Here is a 22,257-nt window from a genome sequence, read left to right as displayed (position 1 = left end):
TTGGAGTCAGGCATGACATCTGAACATGTCTATAGGGGTATATATACACACCCATGTCTGTATATATACACCTGCACATATATAGGTGTTAAAGGAGCAGAACACTATACTTTTGCTAATGAAATAATTTGCACTAATATGGCTACGCTCCCAACACACCTATATATGTGTAAGTGTAATATACATATCAGTGTGTGTGTGTATATATATATATATATAATATACCCCTATACAGAAGTTCAGATGTTTTGCCTGCCTCCAAAGAACCCAAAAAAATGCCCAAAAAATGCCTGCAAGAATAAACCTGGGGATTTTTTTTTTTTTGGCGCTGGCATTTTTTTGGGTTCTTTGGAGGCAGACAAAACATCTGAACTTCTGTATAGGGGTATATATATATACACACACACGCACACTGATATGTATTTTACACTTACACATATATAGGTGTGTTAGGAGCCTAGCCATATTAGTGCAAATTATTTCATTAGCAAAAGTATAGTGTTGTGCTACTTTCACACCTATATATGTGTAGGTGTGTATATATACCCCTATACAGAAGTTCAGATGTCATGCCTGCCTCCAAAGAACCCAAAAAAATGCCTGCAAGAACAAACCTGGGCATTTTTTTTTTGGCGCTGGCATTTTTTTGGGTTCTTTTGAGGCAGGCAAAACATCTGAACTTCTGTATAGGGGTATATATATATATATATATATATATATATATATATATATATATACACACACACACACACACAGACTTGTATGTATTTTACATTTACACATATATAGGTTTGTTGGGAGCGGAGCCATATTAGTACAAATTATTTCATTTGGAAAAGTATACTGTTCTGCTCCTTTCACACCTATATATGTGTATGGGTATATATACATATACCCATACACATATATAGGTGTATGGGTATATGTATATATACCCATACACATATATATGTGTATGGGTATATATACATATAAGTGTGTGTTTTTATATACCCCTATACAGAATTTCAGATGTTTTGCCTGCCTTCAAAGAACCCAAAAAAAATGCCAGCGCCAAAAAAAAAAATGCCCAGGTTTGTTCTTGCAGGCGTTTTTTTTTTGGGCATTTTTTTGGGTTCTTTGGAGGCAGGCATGACATCTGAACTTCTGTATAGGGGTATATATACACACCTACACAATATATAGGTGTGAAAGTAGAACAACACTATACTTTTGCTAATGAAATAATTTGCACTAATATGGCTAGGCTCCTAACACACCTATATATGTGTAAGTGTAAAATACATATCAGTGTGTGTGTATATATATATATATATATATATATATATATACCCCTATACAGAAGTTCAGATGTTTTGCCTGCCTCCAAAGAACCCAAAAAAAATGCCCAAAAAAATGCCAGCGCCAAAAAAAAAAAATGCCCAGGTTTGTTTTTGCAGGCATTTTTTGGGGTTCTTTGGAGGCAGGCAAAACATCTCAACTTCTGTATAGGGGTATATATATATATACACACACACTGATATGTATTTCACATTTACACATATATAGGTGTGTTAGGAGCCTAGCCATATTAGTGCAAATTATTTCATTAGCAAAAGTATAGTGTTCTGCTCCTTTAACACCTATATATGTGCAAGTGTATATACACAGACATGGGTGTATGTATATATACCCCTATAGACATGTTCAGATGTCATGCCTGACTCCAAACATGTCCTCAGAAAAGCACTATCAACGCCTGCACCAAAAAAAAAAAAAAATGCTGATGGGAGCGGAGCCATATCCCTGCTCTGAAAGTGACAAAATACAAATGATCTCTTTTTTTCTGGTTCTGGACATGCTACAGAGCTGAAACTTCACAGGTACACCTTTTAGACCCCCCAGATACTAAATCCAATCCAAAAAAAAAAAAAAAAAAATCATTTTTTCTTTTTTTTAATAATTGGCTCTCTATCAAAAATGAAAAATTTTAAGAACTTTTTTGTGTGATTAATAGTCCCTGGGGCATGACCCAGAACCCTAGGCACTTTTTAGGGGCATTTATTGGGTTTTAGGGCTTTAAAATGGTGTTTTTTGATTACCAAAGTTTGGGTCCCATTGATTTCAATGGGGTTCTGAAAGCCGGGCCGAACTTTCGGGTAGTTTGGATGTTCTGGCCGAACCAAACTTTTCAAAAGTTCGATCATCCCTAGTTATGTGTTGAAAAAAGTTTTATGGGGTGTACAGATGAGCTGTCCATGGCAAGGACATTAGTCCATGATCAGTGGATGCAGGTTAAATAAGGGTTTCAAATGTGATTGATGGACAAGAAGTGCAGAAGTCAGTGTTGGATAAAATGTGCATATGTTGGATAAGATGTGCACAGAGGTTAGCTGTGGTTGAGTGATGCAGAGGTGAGTGGTAGAAGTGCAGAAGTGAGTGTTGGATAAAATGTGCATATGATGGATAAGATGTGCAGAGGTTAGCTGTGAAGAGAGTTAAAGAGGGAACAAAGTTAAAAGGTAGCGGAGACGTGCAGTGGTTAATTGAGCCAGAAGGACAAAGGTTTCTTCAGTGAGCAGTACAGAGGTGAGTGGTGGATGGGTGGTAAAAGGGTAAGCAGTGGACATAGGTTGAGGAGACGTAGAAAAAGAGATATGTGGTTTATAAGAATTGCAAAGGTGACCGTGACCAGAGAACGAGGGGTGTATCTGTGTATCTGTGTGGGGGTGGGCCAACTCCTCCGGTGCACACAAGCCTTTTTGCTCTCTCTCACCCATCTCCTTTCTCCAGAGTCTCTGTTTTAAGTGCTGACTAATGCCAAACAAAAATAATACAATGCAACAATATTGTTTGCTCAGTTAGGCCCCTTTCACACATGCTGTCTGTTTGTCCGTTTTTCATCCATCCATTTATGGAAGAAAAAGGGTCATCAATGCATCTCCAGGGAAAATGGATGTAAATGGATGATCATCCGTCATCTTCTGTGTTTTTAAACTGATCAAAGCTCTAAGGCCCCTTTCACACGAACGGACCGATCAGGTCTGCCTTCCTGTTTTTCAGGTGGACCTGATCGGGCCACCCATTTTCCTTTATGGAGAGGTGGATGTCAGCAGAGATGTGTCTGCTGACACCCTTCTGTCATCCGATCCGATGAAATTTGCTTTAAACAGATGGTTGGTGATACGTTTGCCATCCATCCAGTGGGTCAGATCGGATGAAAACTGACATGCTGTCCGTCTCCCCATAGAGGAGAGCGGGTCTCTGACAGGTCCATCTATACGCAGTGAGTAGAGAGCGGGTCTCTGACAGGTCCATCTATACGCAGTGAGTAGAGAGGGACCTGTCATCCGCCTGCTCAGCGGGGATCAATGAAGCGATCCCTGCTGAGCTAGCAGAGTCTGCCTAGCAGCTCTGCCCCATGTGAAAGGGATTGGAGGAAAAACTGATGTAAACTGAAAAATGGTCACTTTTTCATCCGTTTTTGCATTAGTAATGGATGTAAAAAAAAATTATGACAAACTGATGAGCAGTGATGTAAAACTGATGAAAAACCGATGACCACTGATGAATTCTTCATCCATTTTGAAGTGACTGAACTGATAAAATGAATGGTCCTCGTGTAAAAGGGGCCTTACCCTTCTGAATGCTGCTCAGAAGCTCTGTTCTAAACAGCGGTAGCTGCAGTTAGAGAATGCTGGGAATTGCCAGCAAGAATGGCGGGAAAGATGGCAGTGGTGAAAACGGCCTGGGCATAAGATGTACACCCTGAGTACTTGTGTGAAGAGTTTTCCTGTGGATTAGTACTGCATTACTGATTATCTACAGCCTTCCTCATTGAAAGCGTGGGTTTCCTTAAATCAGCTTTACAATACAAGCTAATTCAATTCACAGCACAGTAGATAATCTTGAGACCCTACAGCAGCTGGGTCTGGTGTTTTATACCCTCCAGATACAGGACCTGCATGGAGTTGGTATGTTTCCTGCGGCAATCTGATCACAAACTCCTAGGGTATTTGGTTTGTGTGCAAACTGATTCTGGGGGGGGGGCATATGCATGTGTACTTACTGTATGTGACAATTAGGAATAGTATTGTATACGTATGTCTGGAGTATCTGCTGATGTGAATATTTCGATATCTTCCATAATCTTTTCCACAATCTTTTGTGTTTCAGGTGTGTGCTCCTCAGCAGGTAAAAAGGAGGCTCATGGAAGCCATATTTGAGTGTCTGTGCATTGAGCTGATTACATTTAAAATGGATAAATATGTAAAAAAAGAATAGTATTGGCAGATAGTGAAGGAAGTAAGTCTGCTTTGGACTAACTTCCCCATCACACACAAAGAAATAACACAATCATACATTTAATTACTGAAACTAAAGTTTTTGTATTTTACAGTTTGTACATTTGGATTACATTGTTTTAAAAGCTGTACATACAAACATTTTCCATATGATAAGCACAAAAAGAATAAAATCAGATTCAATAATTGGGTGTATTTCAGAGTACGGTATGAATATCCAAGGCATACAGTAACATATAACAACCAATTAAAATACAATACAGCTGCTTGTACCTGTAAATTAGCCAACTGTTACAGTCATTATTAAGTACAATGTCAGAAACATTGTTTTAAATTATTTCTGTATACTCAGAAACTACAATTGCTATCATTCCATGATCTGAAAAAGGGGTTTAAACTTAGTAAAGTGCGTTGGTTTATGTGGTGATTTCCAGCTTTTGTGCTTCATTAGCATTGGTTTTCATGATTTCCAATCATTAGCGACATTTCTGAAAAAAAAAAAAGCTGAAGTCAAACATGAATAGGTCTTCTAAATTCAACAATGCCCTTTGCCTGTCCTGGGATCACATGCACTAAATAAAATCTTAGCTCAAGTACATTAGAGTTTTAATTGGCTTGTTACTTAATGCGTCTTAGGGGATTTCAATAATGACCTGCTCTTGGCTTCCATGACAGCTGTGATTGGGTCTCCAGAGTAAAAATCTTCTAGGAATGGATATGACTAACTACCTTATTGGCTTTCTCTAAGTAAACCATTTACCTAGCTATTTTTATTTTTTCTTTTGCATTAAGCATGTTTACATATGGAATACAATTTTGGAGATAGGAGAGGAAACAAAATCAGCCTTTATTTAGAGAACAAATTTATATTTATTGTGTCAATTAATTATCCATATGGTAAACTTTCCACAAAATTATTTTCTTTTTCCTCAAAAAAGAAATATGGGGTTTGTATTTTTATATGAATCATAATAACCTAGGTGGATGCAGCATCGGTTCCCCGTTGACTCCAACACTGAGAACCGAGCGATCAAACACCAACTATTGCTCAGTTCTCAGGGCTCCCTGATAAGAGAGCCAGTGACTGTCGGCTCGCTGAGAGGCTGAGCTGGATGCTGATCCAGGCATGTGGGCATGAAGTCCCGACTTCATTGTCGCAATCTTGCCTGAGCCTGGACCCGCTCTGTGACATCAGCCGTCAGCTGTCTTCACCCTGCTGTCTGCTGAAAACGGGTCATAGGAGTGCAGAACAAACTGCACTCCTGTGGTACACAGGAAAAGTACAGCCCAACGAGCTTTGGCTGTACTTCTCTTTTAGGTGAACACCATTAATTGAAAAAGGTCAAAGACAACTAGCAGCCTTTTTTAACCTTTTCAACACTGAGGAACCCTTGAAATAACTTTAATTTAATAACTTCTATATCTACAACTCATGATACATTAGTGTGACGGTAAGTGGGAAGAATGCTCTTTAGGCTTGTGGTCATTATGAAGAATTCCCCCCTTACAAAAGGATCAATGGTGTCAATGGGAACTTATCTGAGAGGTAGAAATTTCTCACTGCTCAAGGAACCCCTAGGTTTCCACTGAACCCTGAGCTAGAGTGATGTTCATGTGTAAGTTATGACTTGTAGGGTGGGTGTATACCCCACTGGTGGGGTAGAGAATAAAAGGTATTGTGTGTGGACATCTAAATTACAGGAGGCCCGTTATTTTGTCCTGCATGAGCAAAGCACAAGTTCACTTTAAAAATGAGTGCAGATTTTGGACAGGTACATGTTTTGGATAAAGAGCAGTGGCATATTCAAATTGATAATTAAGCTGTTTGAAAGGACCTGTGTAAAATTGTGAATTTATATATTTCTGGAATATCATTCACTAAGCAAAACCCTAAGCTGGTAATCGCAATGTCAACTCGCATGCATGGCCATCATTGAGATTCTGGGGATTGTAGTCTATATATGCTGATTTCTCACGCTCACCGTTGAGATGGCTGACATCTTCCCTGGTGTTGCTTCCGGGTTCGCAGACTCCGTCGCTGTGAGTGGCTGAAGCCGGGATGACGTCACTCCCCGCATGCCTGCGGGAGCTGCCTGTTTGTGGCACGGGCTCCGAAGTTTCGGCATGAGGTCATCGGCTGCATGCACTCTGAATATCTCCTGAACTGTGCAAGTTTATGAGATATTCACAGTACCTTCAGGTAGGCCTTATTTATTAGAGGCTTACCTGTAGGTACAAGTGGTGTAACAGAGTTTACAATCACTTTAAAATAATAAACATGTAATAGTTGCCTGCTCTGTGTAGTGGTATTGCACAGTGCATTCTCTTACCTCCCCTTCTAGGGTCCCCCCACCAGTGCTCCTTGCTTCTGCAATTGCCCCCATAGCAAGCCGCTTACTATGGGGACACTTGTGTGGTCCCCCCCCCCCCCCTGAGTCGGGATGTGTGCGTTATCCTCATAGAATTTGAGGCTGCCTCTGTGTCCTGTAAAAGCAGGGAGAGTGCTGCCGCGGATGGGCACAACGCTGGATCAAGAAAATATTTAGGAAGTTGAGGGGGGCGATACAACTGCTGGGTCATTTTTTACTTTAATGAATGGAATGCAAAAAATGTCCTGACTTTGGGAACCACTTTTATCTGGATATTAATTATGATGTTCTTAAACAATGCAAAAAAATAAAGCATATTTAGGAGCTATAATGGCCTCCTATTTGTAAAAATATAAAGGTTGACTTCTTATCCATGGTATGCATTGACGTACAATGCGAATTCCAGTTTTTGTTCAGTTGCAGTTGCTATGGTTTGGCAGCTCATTTTAAACAAATGAGTTGCCTTAACACAACTCATGTTAGCATGAATAATACAGCACAACTAAAGGCAAGCAGCACAACAGAGTGGCACAGTGTAAGGTGCTATTTTGTACAATTACTCCTTAGTTCTAGTATACCTTGTGCCAGTATTTTCTTTACTGTGACTATTGCTCAGTCTAAACAGTGTTAAACCTGCCAACTGAAACACCACTGAACTGTGACTATTGTGATCTACTGTCTGCTTGAGTTTATCCTGAGATTCTTATATCTGAAAATGTATACACATACCAGAACCCAAGTATTTCTGCTTACCTTTATTTTTCATCTGCAGATCCTCAGCGATGGTTTGTAAGCACTCCAATCTGTGCTGGAGTATCTGGCAGGTACTATCTGTAAATTCGTTATGCTGTTCATCTATAGAATAGGTTGTAGAAATTAAACATGACACCCATATTATATAAGTGTGTACCCTATTTTGTAAATGGAAATCAGATAAAAGGCCTATAATTAGGAAAGATTAGTAAAGGATGATAATCTCTAGGCAAACAAGGCTACTCTAATGCCTACAATCATCTGTAAATTGAGACTATTGTCTTGGTAATACTATTATAATATTACCTTACTCTGTAGTGCACAATTGTAGTTATTCATCAGATTCTCATTTCTTAAAGCCTAGTACACACGATGAGATTATCGGTACGTTTTTTTTTTTTTTGGATACTAGACTCTATATTGAAAACAAATCGGTTACTAAAGTACAAAAATTCTCTTACGATAGAATAACAATTTGGAAGTGATGTCATGTATTTGTATTGTATTTTCAGAGGAAAATTGTAGTGATTACTATTGGTATTGTACAATCTGGTATCATACGAGAAATAATTTAGTATTTGTCCCTTTGGAAAATTTCAGATAAAAGCTGTGTACTAACAATCAGGTTATCGTATGATTGCGTCGAAAGTGGTATTTTTTGTACGATATTCTGATTGCGTGTACAGGGCTTTAGTTTACTAATGTACCAAGCTGGGTACATAGTTAAAAGTAAAACAGCTAATACACAGTAAGGGCAGAAGGACACAGGTATAAAGTAAACCCCAAAGACATGCTGGTAGGTTAATTGGCTCCTGTCTTAATTGGCCCTAGTAAGTGTATGTATGAATGTAAGTTAAGCCGGGTATACACGGGCCAAATCTCCAAAAAAAAAAAAGGCTGACATTCGGCCTGCTTCTGTCGGTCGTTTGGCCCGCTTCTGTCGGACGAGCATGTTGGAAAACAAGCAGCTGACCAACTCCCATACAGCGCTCTCAGCCAATGGGGGATTGTGCTGATCGGACTGTTCTGGCGAGGAGGGTCACCCCCTTGTCAGAACACAACAGCTCGGAGGGGGGATCGCTGTACTAATGTTGGATGGTTAGTACAGCGGCTCCGACCAGAGCTGTCAGTTTTTTTTGGTGGAACCCAGCATTAGTGTGTACCAGGCTTTAGGGACCTTAAATTATAAAGTCATTGAGGGCAGGGACTGATGTGAATATACAATATATATGTAAAGTGCTGCGTAAATTGACAACACTAAATAAGTACCTGTGATAAATAAAATAAATAAACTCTATAAAAAGTTTACCTCTCCTATAATGCATGCTTGTTCCAGGTCAGTGACCCAATAAGCAACAAAGGATGACAAGATGGGATCCTGCAACTGTAAAACCAGTCAGCAACTCCCATATTTCGATCCTGACCCATAGCAGTTTCCAAGACTTGTAACGATTTACATGCTAATGCTGAACTTAAAGTGATAGTAAAGTCTAAGGGCCGGTTCACACTATTGCGAGTGCGGCGATCGCATGTAATATCGGAGCGCACTGCTCCTTCATTACATGCGATCGGATGTGCGGTGCAAATTCAGCCATACACTTTGTATGGCTGAAATTTGCACTGCACCCGCACAAAAGACGCACATGACCCTTTTTTCCACCCGCATCAGGATCGGATCGCACAGTGGTTCACACTTGTGCGATCCGATCCTGTGCGAACAGTCAGATCACACTGCGATATGCGATCAAACTGGGGGTGTCGTTAACATTTAATTGACACCCCCTGCATATCGCTTATGGCAGTGTGAACTGCCAGATGTGCGTTTGCGATGCGGGAACAGGCTGTAAATTTGCAGCCTTCCCACATCGCACAAGTGTGCACCAGGACTTACACTAATAATAAAATGACAGTGCAGTCCAAGGAAATAAAGTCTGCAGAATAGAAACATATATCGCAGTGCAATGAATAATCGCAGAACAGGGTCGTGCCACCTTCTGTGCTCCAATCCTCAATGTGAAATCCTTCCACCACTTGTAAAAATGACTGCTTACCAGAACAAATGGACTCAGTTACCCATACAGGTCCTGGGTCAACCACGTATTGAATGTGTCTGAGTGGCCAATTATAATGCCTCTCTCACACATGCACATTAGAGTTGCATTATCATGGCACTTGACTCACCACTATGGCATCTGAAAGATGCCAAAAGTGTACATTGCACTGTGAATATGCAACAGACAATGGACAGATGGATACATTAAAAGGAAAGAAATTGCTAGCAAACAGGTAAAGGAGTTTTCTGACACAGAAGAAGTCTCTTCTAGCAAAAAAAAAAAAAAAAAAAATTCTACCTTCTAGCAAGTTTAATTTCTTTTAATACTAGCAAATAAATGAAATAGAAAAAGTACCTCTAGCCAACCCAATTTTTCGGTGGAATGGGAATCCAAAATTTTAAAGCTGACACCAAAACCGAAGGAAAGGGAAATACCTGTTTCGGTGCCACCCAAGACTTCCTGCCGTGTCTTTGGGGCAGGTAATGAAAGGAAATCTTCCCAATGGAATCTAACAGCAAAAACTCAAACTTTTTTGGCTACAGATTAACCTAAAAAATAGTGCTTTGCACTGTAAATTACCTTAGAAAAAAAAAACAAGAATAATATTTGCAAAAAAAAAAAAAGACATACCATGTATAAAGCTATTAGCATCAATGGTTTCAAGAAAGCAATTTCGGTCCAATGTGTCACAGATATCAGTTTCACTGGCTGGAGCTGTCAGCAGTGAATACACTGGAGATCTAGGTCGAATTTCTTGGCTTTTGTAATGCTTCTTTAGAGATGAGGTATAACAGGGGCTCACTGTAATTTGGTATTCTTAAAAAAAAAAAAAAGGCACAATTAATAACCATGAAGAAAATCCTATTTCACTAAACATAATAGACCTAAGCTTTGAGGAAGCATTTGTTTTATCAGCATGCTTGCACTGATTTCTTGACATACATCGTCATTTTTTTTTTTTTTTTTAAGATGCCAGGAACAGTGTAAGACAGGGGCTGCCAAACTTTTCCAACAAAGGGCCAGTTTACCATCTTTCAGACTTCAAGGGGGCCGGGTTGTGGCCAGTGGGGGGTTGAAAATGTCCTGGGCCCAGCATTAGTGAGAATAAACATTGCCTCGGTGTTGGTGGTCAGTTTCATAGAGCCTGTGGTCAGTAGGAGGAGGAATAGTGCCCCTTTATTAGTATCAGTGAAAGGATTAGTGACCCATCATTGATCTTAGTGGGAGGAATAGTGCCCTATCATTATTGTCAGTGGCAGAAATTATGCCCCACTGTTGGTATCACTGGGAGGAATACTGCCCCAAGGGCTGGATAAAGGCTAGCAAAGAGCCGCATCCAGCCCTCGGGCCACAGTTTGGAGGCCACTGGTATAAGATATAAATTCTGCCCAGACCTGTGACTTTATTGAGGACTGAAAATTGCATTGGCAGTTATGATAAAGAGAGCAAACAGAGATGCGGCATGGTTTTTTTTTTTAAATTGCGCTTATAAGGAAACTGAACTGTTTTTGGGTCAATTTTATATAAAGTCAAGCCAAGAAATAAAAGGATTAGAACTCCTGTCCTGTTTTTACGGCATACCCTCATTTCCTATCCATCCTGCCCAAAAAGTGATACCAAAAGAAACTAATGGGAACTCTCCAACAGCAGATAGAAATAAAAAGGTTTTTCTTTAGTTGGCTAGGGGAAGGTTAAAACCTGGTCAGATTTAAGTTCTGAGGTTGAATTTCATTGCACAGCGCATAACAGAGAAAAGAATTGTAGAGTTCCTATTTTGCCACACAATCACACAAAACTAAAATGGTTGCTTTGGTCGCAAACAGGCACAGTTGGTTGGGAAACTCTGCAGGTGCGATATATGCAAGATAAAAAAAAATCCAAAGTTAGCAATGACCCACATTTAATACTTGTTTAAGAGGTTAATTATATTTTAATTTAAATGTTTAAAAAAACTCATGTTTTATATTTTTCCATTTTTGATAGAGTAGAAATGTATGAAAAACTCCTGACACTTTGTTTTCTGCCAGTACCCCATTGGGGAAACTTTCTATTCACTTCCTTTCACAAAGATGCAACAGAGAGGTAATGCCCCATACACACGTGCAGATTATCTGCAGACTTTTGTCTGCAGACTTACCTTTTCTATGTAGTGCAAGGGCCTGCCGGATTGCATACAAATTGAAAGTGTTTAGGTTTGACCTCATATTATATGGTTTTGGTAAGTCTGCAGACAAAAGTCTGCAGATAATCTGCACGTGTGTATGGGGCATAAGAGGTGGGTGAAAATCCCCTCTTAGGCGATTTTTAATTGAACAAAAATTTGACAGGGATTCTAATCCTTCCCAACTCTATCCAAAACTCCACTCTACTTTATCCAAAAGAAAAAAACTGAATTTTTGTAAGAACTTACTGTAAAATCCTTTTCTCTGAAGTTCGACAGACGCAGCTCAGCTTAATCATAGACTATAAGGTTATGCTCCTCCCACTAGGGATAGGCACTAGGCGGAAAAAAGGCTTGTCCAGGTCTATAAGGTCCCAGCAGGCATAACCCCTCAGGCTCTGCTATACTCAAACAGTTGTGTTGCAAGCAGTGACAAAAAAGACCCCATAACTCAGAAGTAGAGGGGCGGGTGCTGCGTCTGGTGAACTTCAGAGAAAAGGATTTTATGGTAAGTTCCTACAAAAATCCAGTTTTCTCTATCGTTCATTGACAGACGCAGCTCTGACTAATCATAGACTATAGGGATGTCCCAAAGCAGTAAAAACATGAAGGGTGGGAACAAGACAGGAACAAAAAACCTGAATGCCCCAATGGCCAAACGTAGCCAACCAGGTAAAACAGAGCTCAACCAGAAACAGGAGCTCCCCGGAACATCAAACTCTCCGATACTGACCCCAAGGAGCCACCAGGGCATCTGTGGCATCAGCCAGAGGATCTAGAGACCTCTCTACGAATTTCTGCACCTTCTTGTTGAGGCGGGAGGCAAACAGATCGACCTCGGGGGGTCCCCCACCGAACACACAGTAGGGGAAACACCTCTGGGTGTAGGGACCACTCTCCTTGATCCAACACCTGACAACTCAGGTAATCCGCTACCAGTTTTCCACACCTAGGATGTGTACAGCAGAGAGGGCTGGAAAAAAATCTTTCTGCCAAGTCAGAATCTCGGCCACCTCCTTGGCCACCAGGACACTCCTGGTGCCCCCTGGTGATTGATGTAAGCCACAGCCGTGGCAATGTCTGATTGAACCTGAGCCGGACAATCGCGTAGGCGAGTCGTCCAATAACTCAGACAAAGTTTGTCCGAGGGGAGGAAAACCGTCGCCAAGGCTGAATCCAGAGTCAGGCCTAGGTACTCAAGTTTTAGGACCGGAGTCAATGCAGATTTTTTTAAATTGATATTCCAAGCGAACTCTTGTAGAGTTTGGACAGTGACCTCCAGATTCTCCAACAGAACCAAATGAGAGACCGCTCTCAAACAGGAGATCGTCCAGGCATCCCAGTACCGCAATCCCCCTCCGGCGCAGCAATGCTAACCCTGGAGCGAGGACCTTGGTAAACACCCTAGGAGTGGAGGCGAGACCAAAGGGTAACGCCATAAATTGATAATGCTGATCCGCTACCGCAAAACGAAGAAACCCCTGTTGTCCAGCATAGACAGGGATGTCCACTACCGTACGGATGGACTCCATTCGAAACCTCTGTACCCGCACAAAGCAGCTCAGGGCTTTGAGATCTAGGGTTGGGCGCACCTTGCCTTCTTTTCTGGGCACGGTGAACAGGTTTGAATAAAACCCCTGAAAGTGTTCCTGAAGCTGGAACCAGCACAATCACCCCTTGCGACAGCAAGTCATGTCCAGAGAGGCTCCAAATAGCTTCTCCCCTGTAAAAGGGAGATCAGCAACACCTTTTTAGAAGCCTTGTCATCCGACCAGCATTTCAGCTATATCAGGCATCTAATAGCAACCCCCACTGCTGATGTCCTGGCCACCAATAAGGCCAAGTCCAGGAACGTATCACACATGAACACCTAGGCTTGGACCAACTGGTCTAACAGTTCCAGAACCGCAGGGGGAAGCTGTGTCGTTTTCAAGTTACTATTCAGCAACTTCACCCATTCAGTAGCAGTCTGTGCTATGAGAACGTTCACAGAGTTAGCATTTAACATGTGACCCGTCACCACATGTAAATGGCGGGATAAGGATTCCACCCGTCTATCCACGGGATCCTAAAAGGTTGGCGACTCTTCCACCGGCCCCAGAATCACTTTATTCAACCTGGCCACCGGAGAATTCACCTTCGGCGGTACAGCCCACCTGGTATCCACCGTCTCCGCAAAGGGATAACGGCGTGCAAAACGCTTAGGCACCACCAGCATGTGCTTAATGCGTCACCATTGTTCATCCACAATAGAGTGAAACAAGTCAGGACAAGGGAATTTGCGATATTTGCGGGAGCCAAAAAACACCTGTGTACCTGATGCTGTGGGTTCATCAGCCATTTTAAGAGTTTTCCACACAGAAACAATCAACTTTTCCACCAAGGCGCATTCTCACGTGACTGCGGAGGAGGACAGAGCCTCTTCACCGTCGGAATGTGAAGACACCAACCCCTCAGGGTGGTCTGCGGCAACCATATCTGTGTCAGAATCCGAAGATCCTGCAGATGGAGGGGAGGACGGAGGACGTTTGAGGCTAGCAGCACCAGAACAAGCCGACTGCACTTTTGACATCAGGCTTTGCAGAAAAACTGCAATCTTTGGCTGCAACTGCGAGCCGGAGGGTACTGCAGTAATTTCCAGGGGGTCTGCAGGGGATATTTTATCCTGGAATTCCATTTGTAAACAAAAAAATATATATTTTTTTGTGCAATGTCCCTTTAAGACTGCAAACAACGCGGTCTCCTCATTATTAATGCCGACCCCAAAAACCTGAACAATGTCTAAATATAGCAGAGCAGGAAAGGGAAACCTACAGGGGACCCAAGAAACTTTCCAGGTCAGTGTCAAAACGAAAGTAACACAGAAGAAACAGGAAGAGGAAGCAATTCTGCCTCAAGCATAGAAAAAAAAACATGCTGCATGCCAGTCCCGCTTCCGAACCACAAGAAAATGGCTGCTATACATTCTCAATGGCTGCCCATACAAACTTACGGGAACACGGAGCTCATGAACCACGGCAAAATGGCGACGACCATGTGCACCATGCGGTCTTCGGGACCCCCAAAAGCGGTACCAAAACAAAAGGCAACTAAGGGTCCCCATTCAAGGACCCCCACGGAAGATCCAGCCCCGCAAATATGTGCTGAAAACTGGCCACATTATTACCGCCCCCCACGGTGAAAACCCACAAAGGGGGAAACAAGGGGTGCGCCAGTTAGGCTTCCGGGGGGGGGGGGCCAGGGAACCAAGGGAGCCCCTAAGGTCCGACCATTTAAGGGAGGTGCCCACACCCACCCTGCGACCAGGGGTAGTGGGGGGACATATTACTCACCATACCGTGGTACCAGGTGGGCGCCACTCCGAAATAGATCACCTCCCACCCAGGATGGGGGTGCTGTCAGCCAAGGGGAAGCTGCGACTCAGCGCATTCCAGGTCGTCTGCATCCCAGCAAGATGATCCACGCACAGGCTCGTCCCCATCCATTGGAGCACTGTCATGGCGAGGCCTAGTACTGGACTATACAGGGTTCATACACATTTTCACCAATAAAATTCCATGACTTTTCCATGACTTCACGTAAATATTCATGACCTAATGTTTCATGAAATGTCTATGTATACATGTTAAATAAGAAGAAAATCCATGTCACACCCAGCATATTTTTACTAAAATAAATGACAATCTTTGTAGTGTACAGTACCTCTGCAGTTAGGGTTTCGTTTCTGGATACAGCGTGACTCAAAATGGTCCCTTGTTTTACAGTGGATGAGATGGAAGCACCGCTGCTGCAGCTGGGAGCCGGTGTCACTTCAGGCGCACGGGTGAAAAAGCCAGTGATCAGATTGGAAGCTGTCAAGCACGCAGCTGCAGACTGGTGCTTTGCAACTTTAGCGTGGCTAGACAGCGCTGCCTCTCCCATGTTCGAAATGTCAAACATTTTACGACACACACTGTAAATTTAGCGGACATGATACAGGAGAAGGTCAGAGGCTGCGGACATGATACAGGAGGTGGTCAGAGGCTGCAGACATGATACAGGTGGTGGTCAGAGGCTGCGGACATGATACAGGAGGTGGTCAGAGGCTGCGGACATGATACAGGTGGTGGTCAGAGGCTGCGGACATGATAAAGGAGGTGGTCAGAGGCTGCGGACATGATAAAGGAGGTGGTCAGAGGCTGCGGACATGATACAGGAGGTGGTCAAAGGCTGCGGACATGATACAGGAGGTGGTCAGAGGCTGCGGACATGATACAGGAGGTGGTCAGAGGCTGCGGACATGATACAGGAGGTGGTCAGAGGCTGCGGACATGATACAGGAGGTGGTCAGAGGCTGCGGACATGATATAGGAGGTGGTCAGAGGCTGCGGACATGATACAGGTGGTGGTCAGAGGCTGCGGACATGATACAGGAGGTGGTCAGAGGCTGCGGACATGATACAGGAGGTGGTCAGAGGCTGCGGACATGATACAGGTGGTGGTCAGAGGCTGCGGACATGATACAGGAGGTGGTCAGAGGCTGCGGACATGATACAGGAGGTAGTCAGAGGCTGCGGACATGATACAGGAGGTAGTCAGAGGCTGCGGACATGATACAAGAGAAGGTCAGAGACTGCAGACATGATAGAAGATAGAAGAGCACAGGGGACGCAGAGAGTACTGGAGGAGCTGAAGGGCACGGGGGGAAGGGGGGGACTGGAGAGAATTAAGGGGGGGTTTGGAAAGCATTGCAGGGGGTTGGAAGGCGTGCGAAACGGTTACCGCCCCCTTCCACGTCATCATCACGTTCATGCGGCCAGCCCGCCCTCCATTGACACTTCCGCTGCCTCATTGGTTGATAATCTCCCGGCTGTTACTGCTGCTGCTAGCCAGTCACAGTGTCTCCAGGCAAACCGCGGCCGGCCCTCCCCGCTGCCTGATTGGGTCATCTCTTCGGCTGCTGCTGGCCAATGACAGCACGCGCATACCGCGGACCCGGAAGGACGCTAATACAGCGAAATGTAAATACAGTATGTGGCAATATAATTATAAAATAATTAAAATAATTAAGCATCCGCTCCCCGCTCCTCCACAGTAATTTAATTCCATGACTTTTCCAAAACCTAGTGTGTTTCCTCATTTTCCATGATCTTTCCAGGCCTGGAAAGTGTCATCTAAAAATTCCAAAACTTTTCCAGGATTTCCATGACCGTATGAACCCTGACTATAACCTGCTCACGCTCGCAGGCCAGGCTGGGAGACCTTAATATTATCCAGTGCGAAAACCACAGCTGGCTGTTGGTTGTAGTTCCTCAGGATCTTGGTCTTAACCGCTTGCCGAATGCCGCACGACTATGTATGGCGGCAGTCAGCCTCTCCTGGGCAAAGTGATGTATGGGTACGTCACTCGCCCACGAGCCTGTAGGGGGCAGCGCGCGCCGCCGCCGGCGCGTGCCCACTCCCACTCGTTCCCTGCCTTCCCCGCGCGTGTGATCGGCGGCTCCGATGTCCACCGGCCACGCGATCTCACTCAGGAGAGGGAGAAAGACAAACGGCTGAAGTAAACACAGCCGTCTGTCATTCTCCCTTAGATCATCACTGAGGCTATGCGATCCTGCTATGTAGGATCATATGTCTCTGTGATGATCTAACAAGCAACGCCCCCTGACAGTTAGAATCACGCCGCAAGGGACACACTTAACCCCTTGATCACCAATAAAGTTAACCCCTTCCCTGCCAGTGTCATTTTTACAGTAACAGTGCATATTTATAGCACTGATTACTGTAGTAACGTCACTGGTACCCCCAAAAGTGTAAAAAATGTCAGTCAAGGGTCCGATCTGTCCAATGTCGCAGTCCCGCAAAAAAAAAAAAAAAAAAAAAATCGCAGATCGCCACTATTACTAGTTAAAAAAAACAAACAAACAATAAAAATGACATAAATCTTTCCCATAGTTAGTAAACACAATAACTTTTGCGCAAACCAATCAAAATACGCTTATTGCGATTTTTTTTACTAAAAATATGTAGCAGAAAACAAATTGGCCTAAAATGTTAAAAAATTTTCATTTTTACATTTTTTGAGAATTTCATATAAAAAAATGTAAAAAATATTGTTATTTTTTCAAAATTGTCGCTCTTTTTTTGTTTATAGCGCAAAAAGTAAAAATCGCAGAGGTGATCAAATACCACCAAAAGAAAGCTCTGCTTGTGGGAAAAAAAAGGACATTACTATTATACAGGATTTATATAGCGCCAACAGTTTGCGCAGCGCTTTACAATGTGAGGGAAGACAATACAGTTCAAAACAGGAGGAAGTAGAGGGCCCTGCTCCTTAGAGCTAACATCAATTTAATTTGGGTACAGCGTCGCACGACCACGCAATTGTCCGTTACAGTCACGCAGTGCCGAATCGCAAAATAGGGCCTGGTCTTTGAGCAGCCAAATCCTCCGGGGCAAAAGTGGTTAAAGGAACTTACTAGAAAAATAGAAAAATCACAAACTTTCCCTGTTACAGCTAAGACCGAAGTCCCAGCAGAATCCCTATCACTGTCACTAGGCAGGACAAAGTGAGTATAGCAGAGCCTGAAGGGTTATGTTGGCTGGGACCAGAGATGTATAGTAACTAAGTAGAACTACTTCACTACTGTACTTAAGTACCGAAAGGCGGTATCTGTACTTTCCGAGAGTAGAATTTTTTTCTCCTACTTCCACTTTTACTTCACTACATTTTTTCGATGATTTCAATACTTCTACTCTGATATTTTTTTTTTGTGCTGCATAGTTACAATTATAAAAATGACCACTGCCAGAACAATAGATGGCAGGTTTCATGAAGCTCAAAACATGTGTATTATCAGCGCATACGAAAATAAATGCTACTGTATGTATAAATAAAAGCTGCATTTGAAATAATAAAAAACAATATAATGTTCAAACTTTTGACTTCTTTCTTTAATAACTACATAACACAGTACTTGTACTTTTACTTTCAGTAATTTAGTAAAATTTGTTAAAAAACTACTTGCAATATTTAAGTACAAAAAATGTTGACTACTTTAGTACTTCTACTCAAGTCACTTTTTGATCGAGCACTTCCACTTATACTCAAGTCACTTTTTGATCGAGCACTTGTACTTTTACTCAAGCATGGGTTTTGAGTACTTTATACAAGCCCCTATAGGCGTGGACAAGCCTTTTTTTCCGCCTAGTGCCAATCCCTAGTGGGAGGAGCATAACCCTATAGTCTATGATTAAGCAGAGCTGCGTCTGTCGATGAACGGTTGAGAAAAATATTTTGCTACCTTCTTGTCTGTAACACCCCAGACTGAGTAGGGATTGGGAGTTACAGTAATTAGTACAACAGAGCGGCCCAGAGTAAAACAAAAGGTACTAAACAGAGGGCCGGCATGACAAGGGTTAAAAAGGGCTTGGGTATAGGAAGGAAAAGGTGTTGTTAGGGTTAACAGGACAGTTGGCTGGTTGAGGGGTATGGCGAGGGTTGGGAGGAGCATTGGGGATGAGCTTTTGGTGACCGGAAGTAAGGGGAGTCAATAGGAGGTCAGACAAGCAGGGAACAGCTTCCCACCCTCCCGCCCGGCATTGGAATGTTTTGAGTTGGATTACGGGATATGGAAGAGTGCATATTGTGACTGGGGCGGGTGCAAGGTCCTTTTTAGGTTCATATTGGCACAAAAGGTGTGGTGTAGGGACCTGTCTGAGGTACGGCTTTCAGTTGGTGTAGGTACCTGCGAGTTGTCTCCAAGTCTGTGTTTGTGCGGGTGGAGGCCTGACAAGTGATTCGCAGGTACTGTTGTTGATTTGATGTCTATTAGGACCTTGTGGCTCCAATTTTTTTCATACACTGTGTGTTCAGGTTATGATGTTATTGATCAGTATTTATTTGTTATTTATAATTTTGGTTAATAAAAGGCTGCTATAGCCAATTTAACTCCAACCGGTTGTGGTGTGGTTATTTTATTGGAAGGGTTGGGGTTTTATTGGTATAGTAGTTAAGTACAAACCATATTTTATACCTTAGTCATGTAGATGATAGAAGCAGATGAAAAAAATAAAGGCAGGTAGCAAAGCAAAGGCAAGGCAATATACTGTAAATACAAGGACAGGTCAGGTCAGGCAAAGAGATCACAATCTTAAACCAAAGCTGAGATCAAGAACTAGAAAGTCAGTAACTGAAAAAGCATCAGGGTTACCCTGAACTAACCAATTAAGTATGCCATCACCCCGGCATTGGCTCTACATAAGTATTGTATGCGTAGCTCACAGAGTTCATGCAACTCAATACCCCTATAGTTTAATTACAACTAATTAAATCTAACACAACTCAGATAGGTATTTATTGTGGTAAGAGGCATATTTATCCAAACTCAAAACTGAGAAATACTGCAGTCAGCCCGGTCTCATATACTGACAGACATTATAAACGATATAGTACATTCATTCATTCTTAAACTCTAACAATGAACGTCTCCTATTTTTTAAAATATACCTCTGAAAGGGTTTGGTATATATTTTGCATTAGTGAAAAAAATACTTATTGATCCTGGCAGAAATCTTGCGAGCTGATAACTTCTGTTGTGCTGTACTGGTTTCAGTTTGCATCGAACGTAGCTATTTTTGTGGACTACAGAACACCTCCCTCCTATGTTATGAAGAAGAGAAGTCCAAAACAATGTCCAACAATAGCCATTCACACAGATATGTTACATTAAGCTAATGGGACTTTGACCTTGACTATAACATTTATATACTTATTCTGTTAAGGACAATCAGCTTCCCTACCTCTTAAAGCTAAGAAATTGCAGTGTCAGTACAAAAATCGTACAAAAAAAAAAATAATGTAAATCTATCTCTAAACTTACCAGAGCTAGTAGGGGATAGGGTACAAACTTTATCTTCAAGATCACTTGTGTGCAAAGTTAGTGGCTCCCTACAAGCAAAGGATGTAAAGTAAGCAAACATTTGAATAAAATATTTCCTGGTTATACATAAAATACCTTTAGAACCGATTTGCACGACAGCACAAGCATTATGGCATATGCGCTGAGACACATTAAAGCCCCGTACACACGTACCGATTGTCGGCCGTAAATATTCGGCCGACGACCGATCGGCCGATTGTAGGCTTGTTAGTATGATGCTTCCGACAGCGCATTTTCGGCCGAAGAGAATCTGTCGTGCAGGCATTAAAATTTTGTTGGCCAACACCAGAACGGCCGATTGTTCGCCAGTCAGTACAGATTGCGGCCGACAGACAGCAGATTAGCAAGACTGGGCATGCTCAGAAAAGAAAAAAGACAAGGAAAGTTAACCATCACATGACATCACTTCTGCAGTCGGCTGTTGTTGGCCGACAAAATTTGTGTGCAGTCTTTTGCAGTTTTCAGCAGACACGACAGCCCTGGACAAAAGACGGCCGATCGTTCGGCCGACGATCAGTACGTGTGTACGGGGCTTTAAGTTCATTAGTGTAATGTGTTAATGTACATCTCCAATGCGTTCGCAATGTGCTTACTTGCGATTTGAGTGGATTACTTGCGATTGAGTGCGCTGCTTTGAGCTGCAGTGTGTCACATGCTTATTTCTTGTGACATTGCTTCCTTCATGGTTCTGATTAAATGTAGTGTAGAAAAACAAGATGGAAGCAAGATGGTGGCAGGAAAGAGAAACACTTTTTTTTGTTAAACTTTATTTCTACTGCGCATTCATGTGCAGAGACTTTGCAATGGGATTCACTGTATAGTGTTGCTACAGCAATTGTTCCCCACCACCAGAAAACACTGATCAGTGTTGCCAGCTATAGCCGGCAGCACTGATTGTGCAAACATTTTCCAACAGGCTGGTTGTACATCAGTTGATCGGTGAGGTCAGGCACTGATGTTGGGCGAGAAAGCCTGGCTTGCAGTCTCCGCTCTAATTCATCCCAAAGGTGTTCTATTGGGTTGGGGTCAGGACTCTGTGCAGGTCAGTGTAACGCTCTGGTTGGTTATTTAATGAATTGGATCTACAGCTGCAGAGTTCCACTCAGTAGTCTTGTAGAGGTATGTCAAATCACCTGATTTAACTCTCTTGACTCATCATAGTGGTTCAGCCTGGTTCAGTATGCACATGTACAAACACTCAGCAAGCGATGTTATAAGAGTGACAGGTACTAATGCAAGTAGCAGTGAATATGATACACTGGAGTTATAGTATAGGTTCAGCGGTGCAATAGTAAATGGAAATGATTAGTGTTCTTAAGAGCTAGCAATCAGTTACGCCACAGCAAGCAGTAGGTAATAGTAGACAAGATGTACAAGAGCTAGCAAACTAGTTCAGCAGTGCAGGTACAGGTATTAGTAGACGAGATGCACAAGAGCTAGCAATCTAATTCAGCAATGCAGGTAATAGTTATTAGAGAGCAAGATGTACAAGAGCTAGCAATCAAGTTCAGCAATGCAGTTAATAGGTAGCAAGCGGTGTTGATAAGGAGGGGTCCCCTGTGGGGTACTTATCAATATCCAAGAAGCAAGCAAATGGTTAGCATAGGGTAGCGAAGCTCCGGTCGGTCCAGCAATGGGGTGTGTCACTGGAAGATTCGGCAGCGTCAGGTTAGGCATCTGCTGAGAGCGGTTGCACGAACAATGTGTCCATGCAAA

At 42.7% G+C, this 22,257-nt stretch overlaps 1 protein-coding gene across 1 annotated transcript in view; it reads right to left on the bottom strand.

The window, feature by feature from the left end:
* Positions 1-4,550: 4,550 nt before the first annotated feature.
* Positions 4,551-22,257, bottom strand: part of CCDC158 (coiled-coil domain containing 158) — a 114,174-nt gene continuing 96,467 nt past the window's right edge. The window contains exons 20-23 of the mRNA XM_082243852.1: positions 20,482-20,549; positions 10,090-10,275; positions 7,406-7,507; positions 4,551-4,771 (exon numbers count right to left, since the gene is read on the bottom strand). Of these exons, the coding sequence (XP_082099978.1) occupies positions 4,731-4,771; positions 7,406-7,507; positions 10,090-10,275; positions 20,482-20,549 (397 nt within the window). The 3' untranslated portion in view covers positions 4,551-4,730. The remainder of the gene's footprint in view (positions 4,772-7,405; positions 7,508-10,089; positions 10,276-20,481; positions 20,550-22,257) is intronic.

This window comes from Pelophylax lessonae (genome assembly GCF_965119305.1).
Source record: "Pelophylax lessonae genome assembly, chromosome: 1".
Taxonomy (NCBI): Eukaryota; Metazoa; Chordata; class Amphibia; order Anura; family Ranidae; genus Pelophylax; species Pelophylax lessonae.
This window is presented reverse-complemented; position numbering and strand designations above follow the sequence as displayed.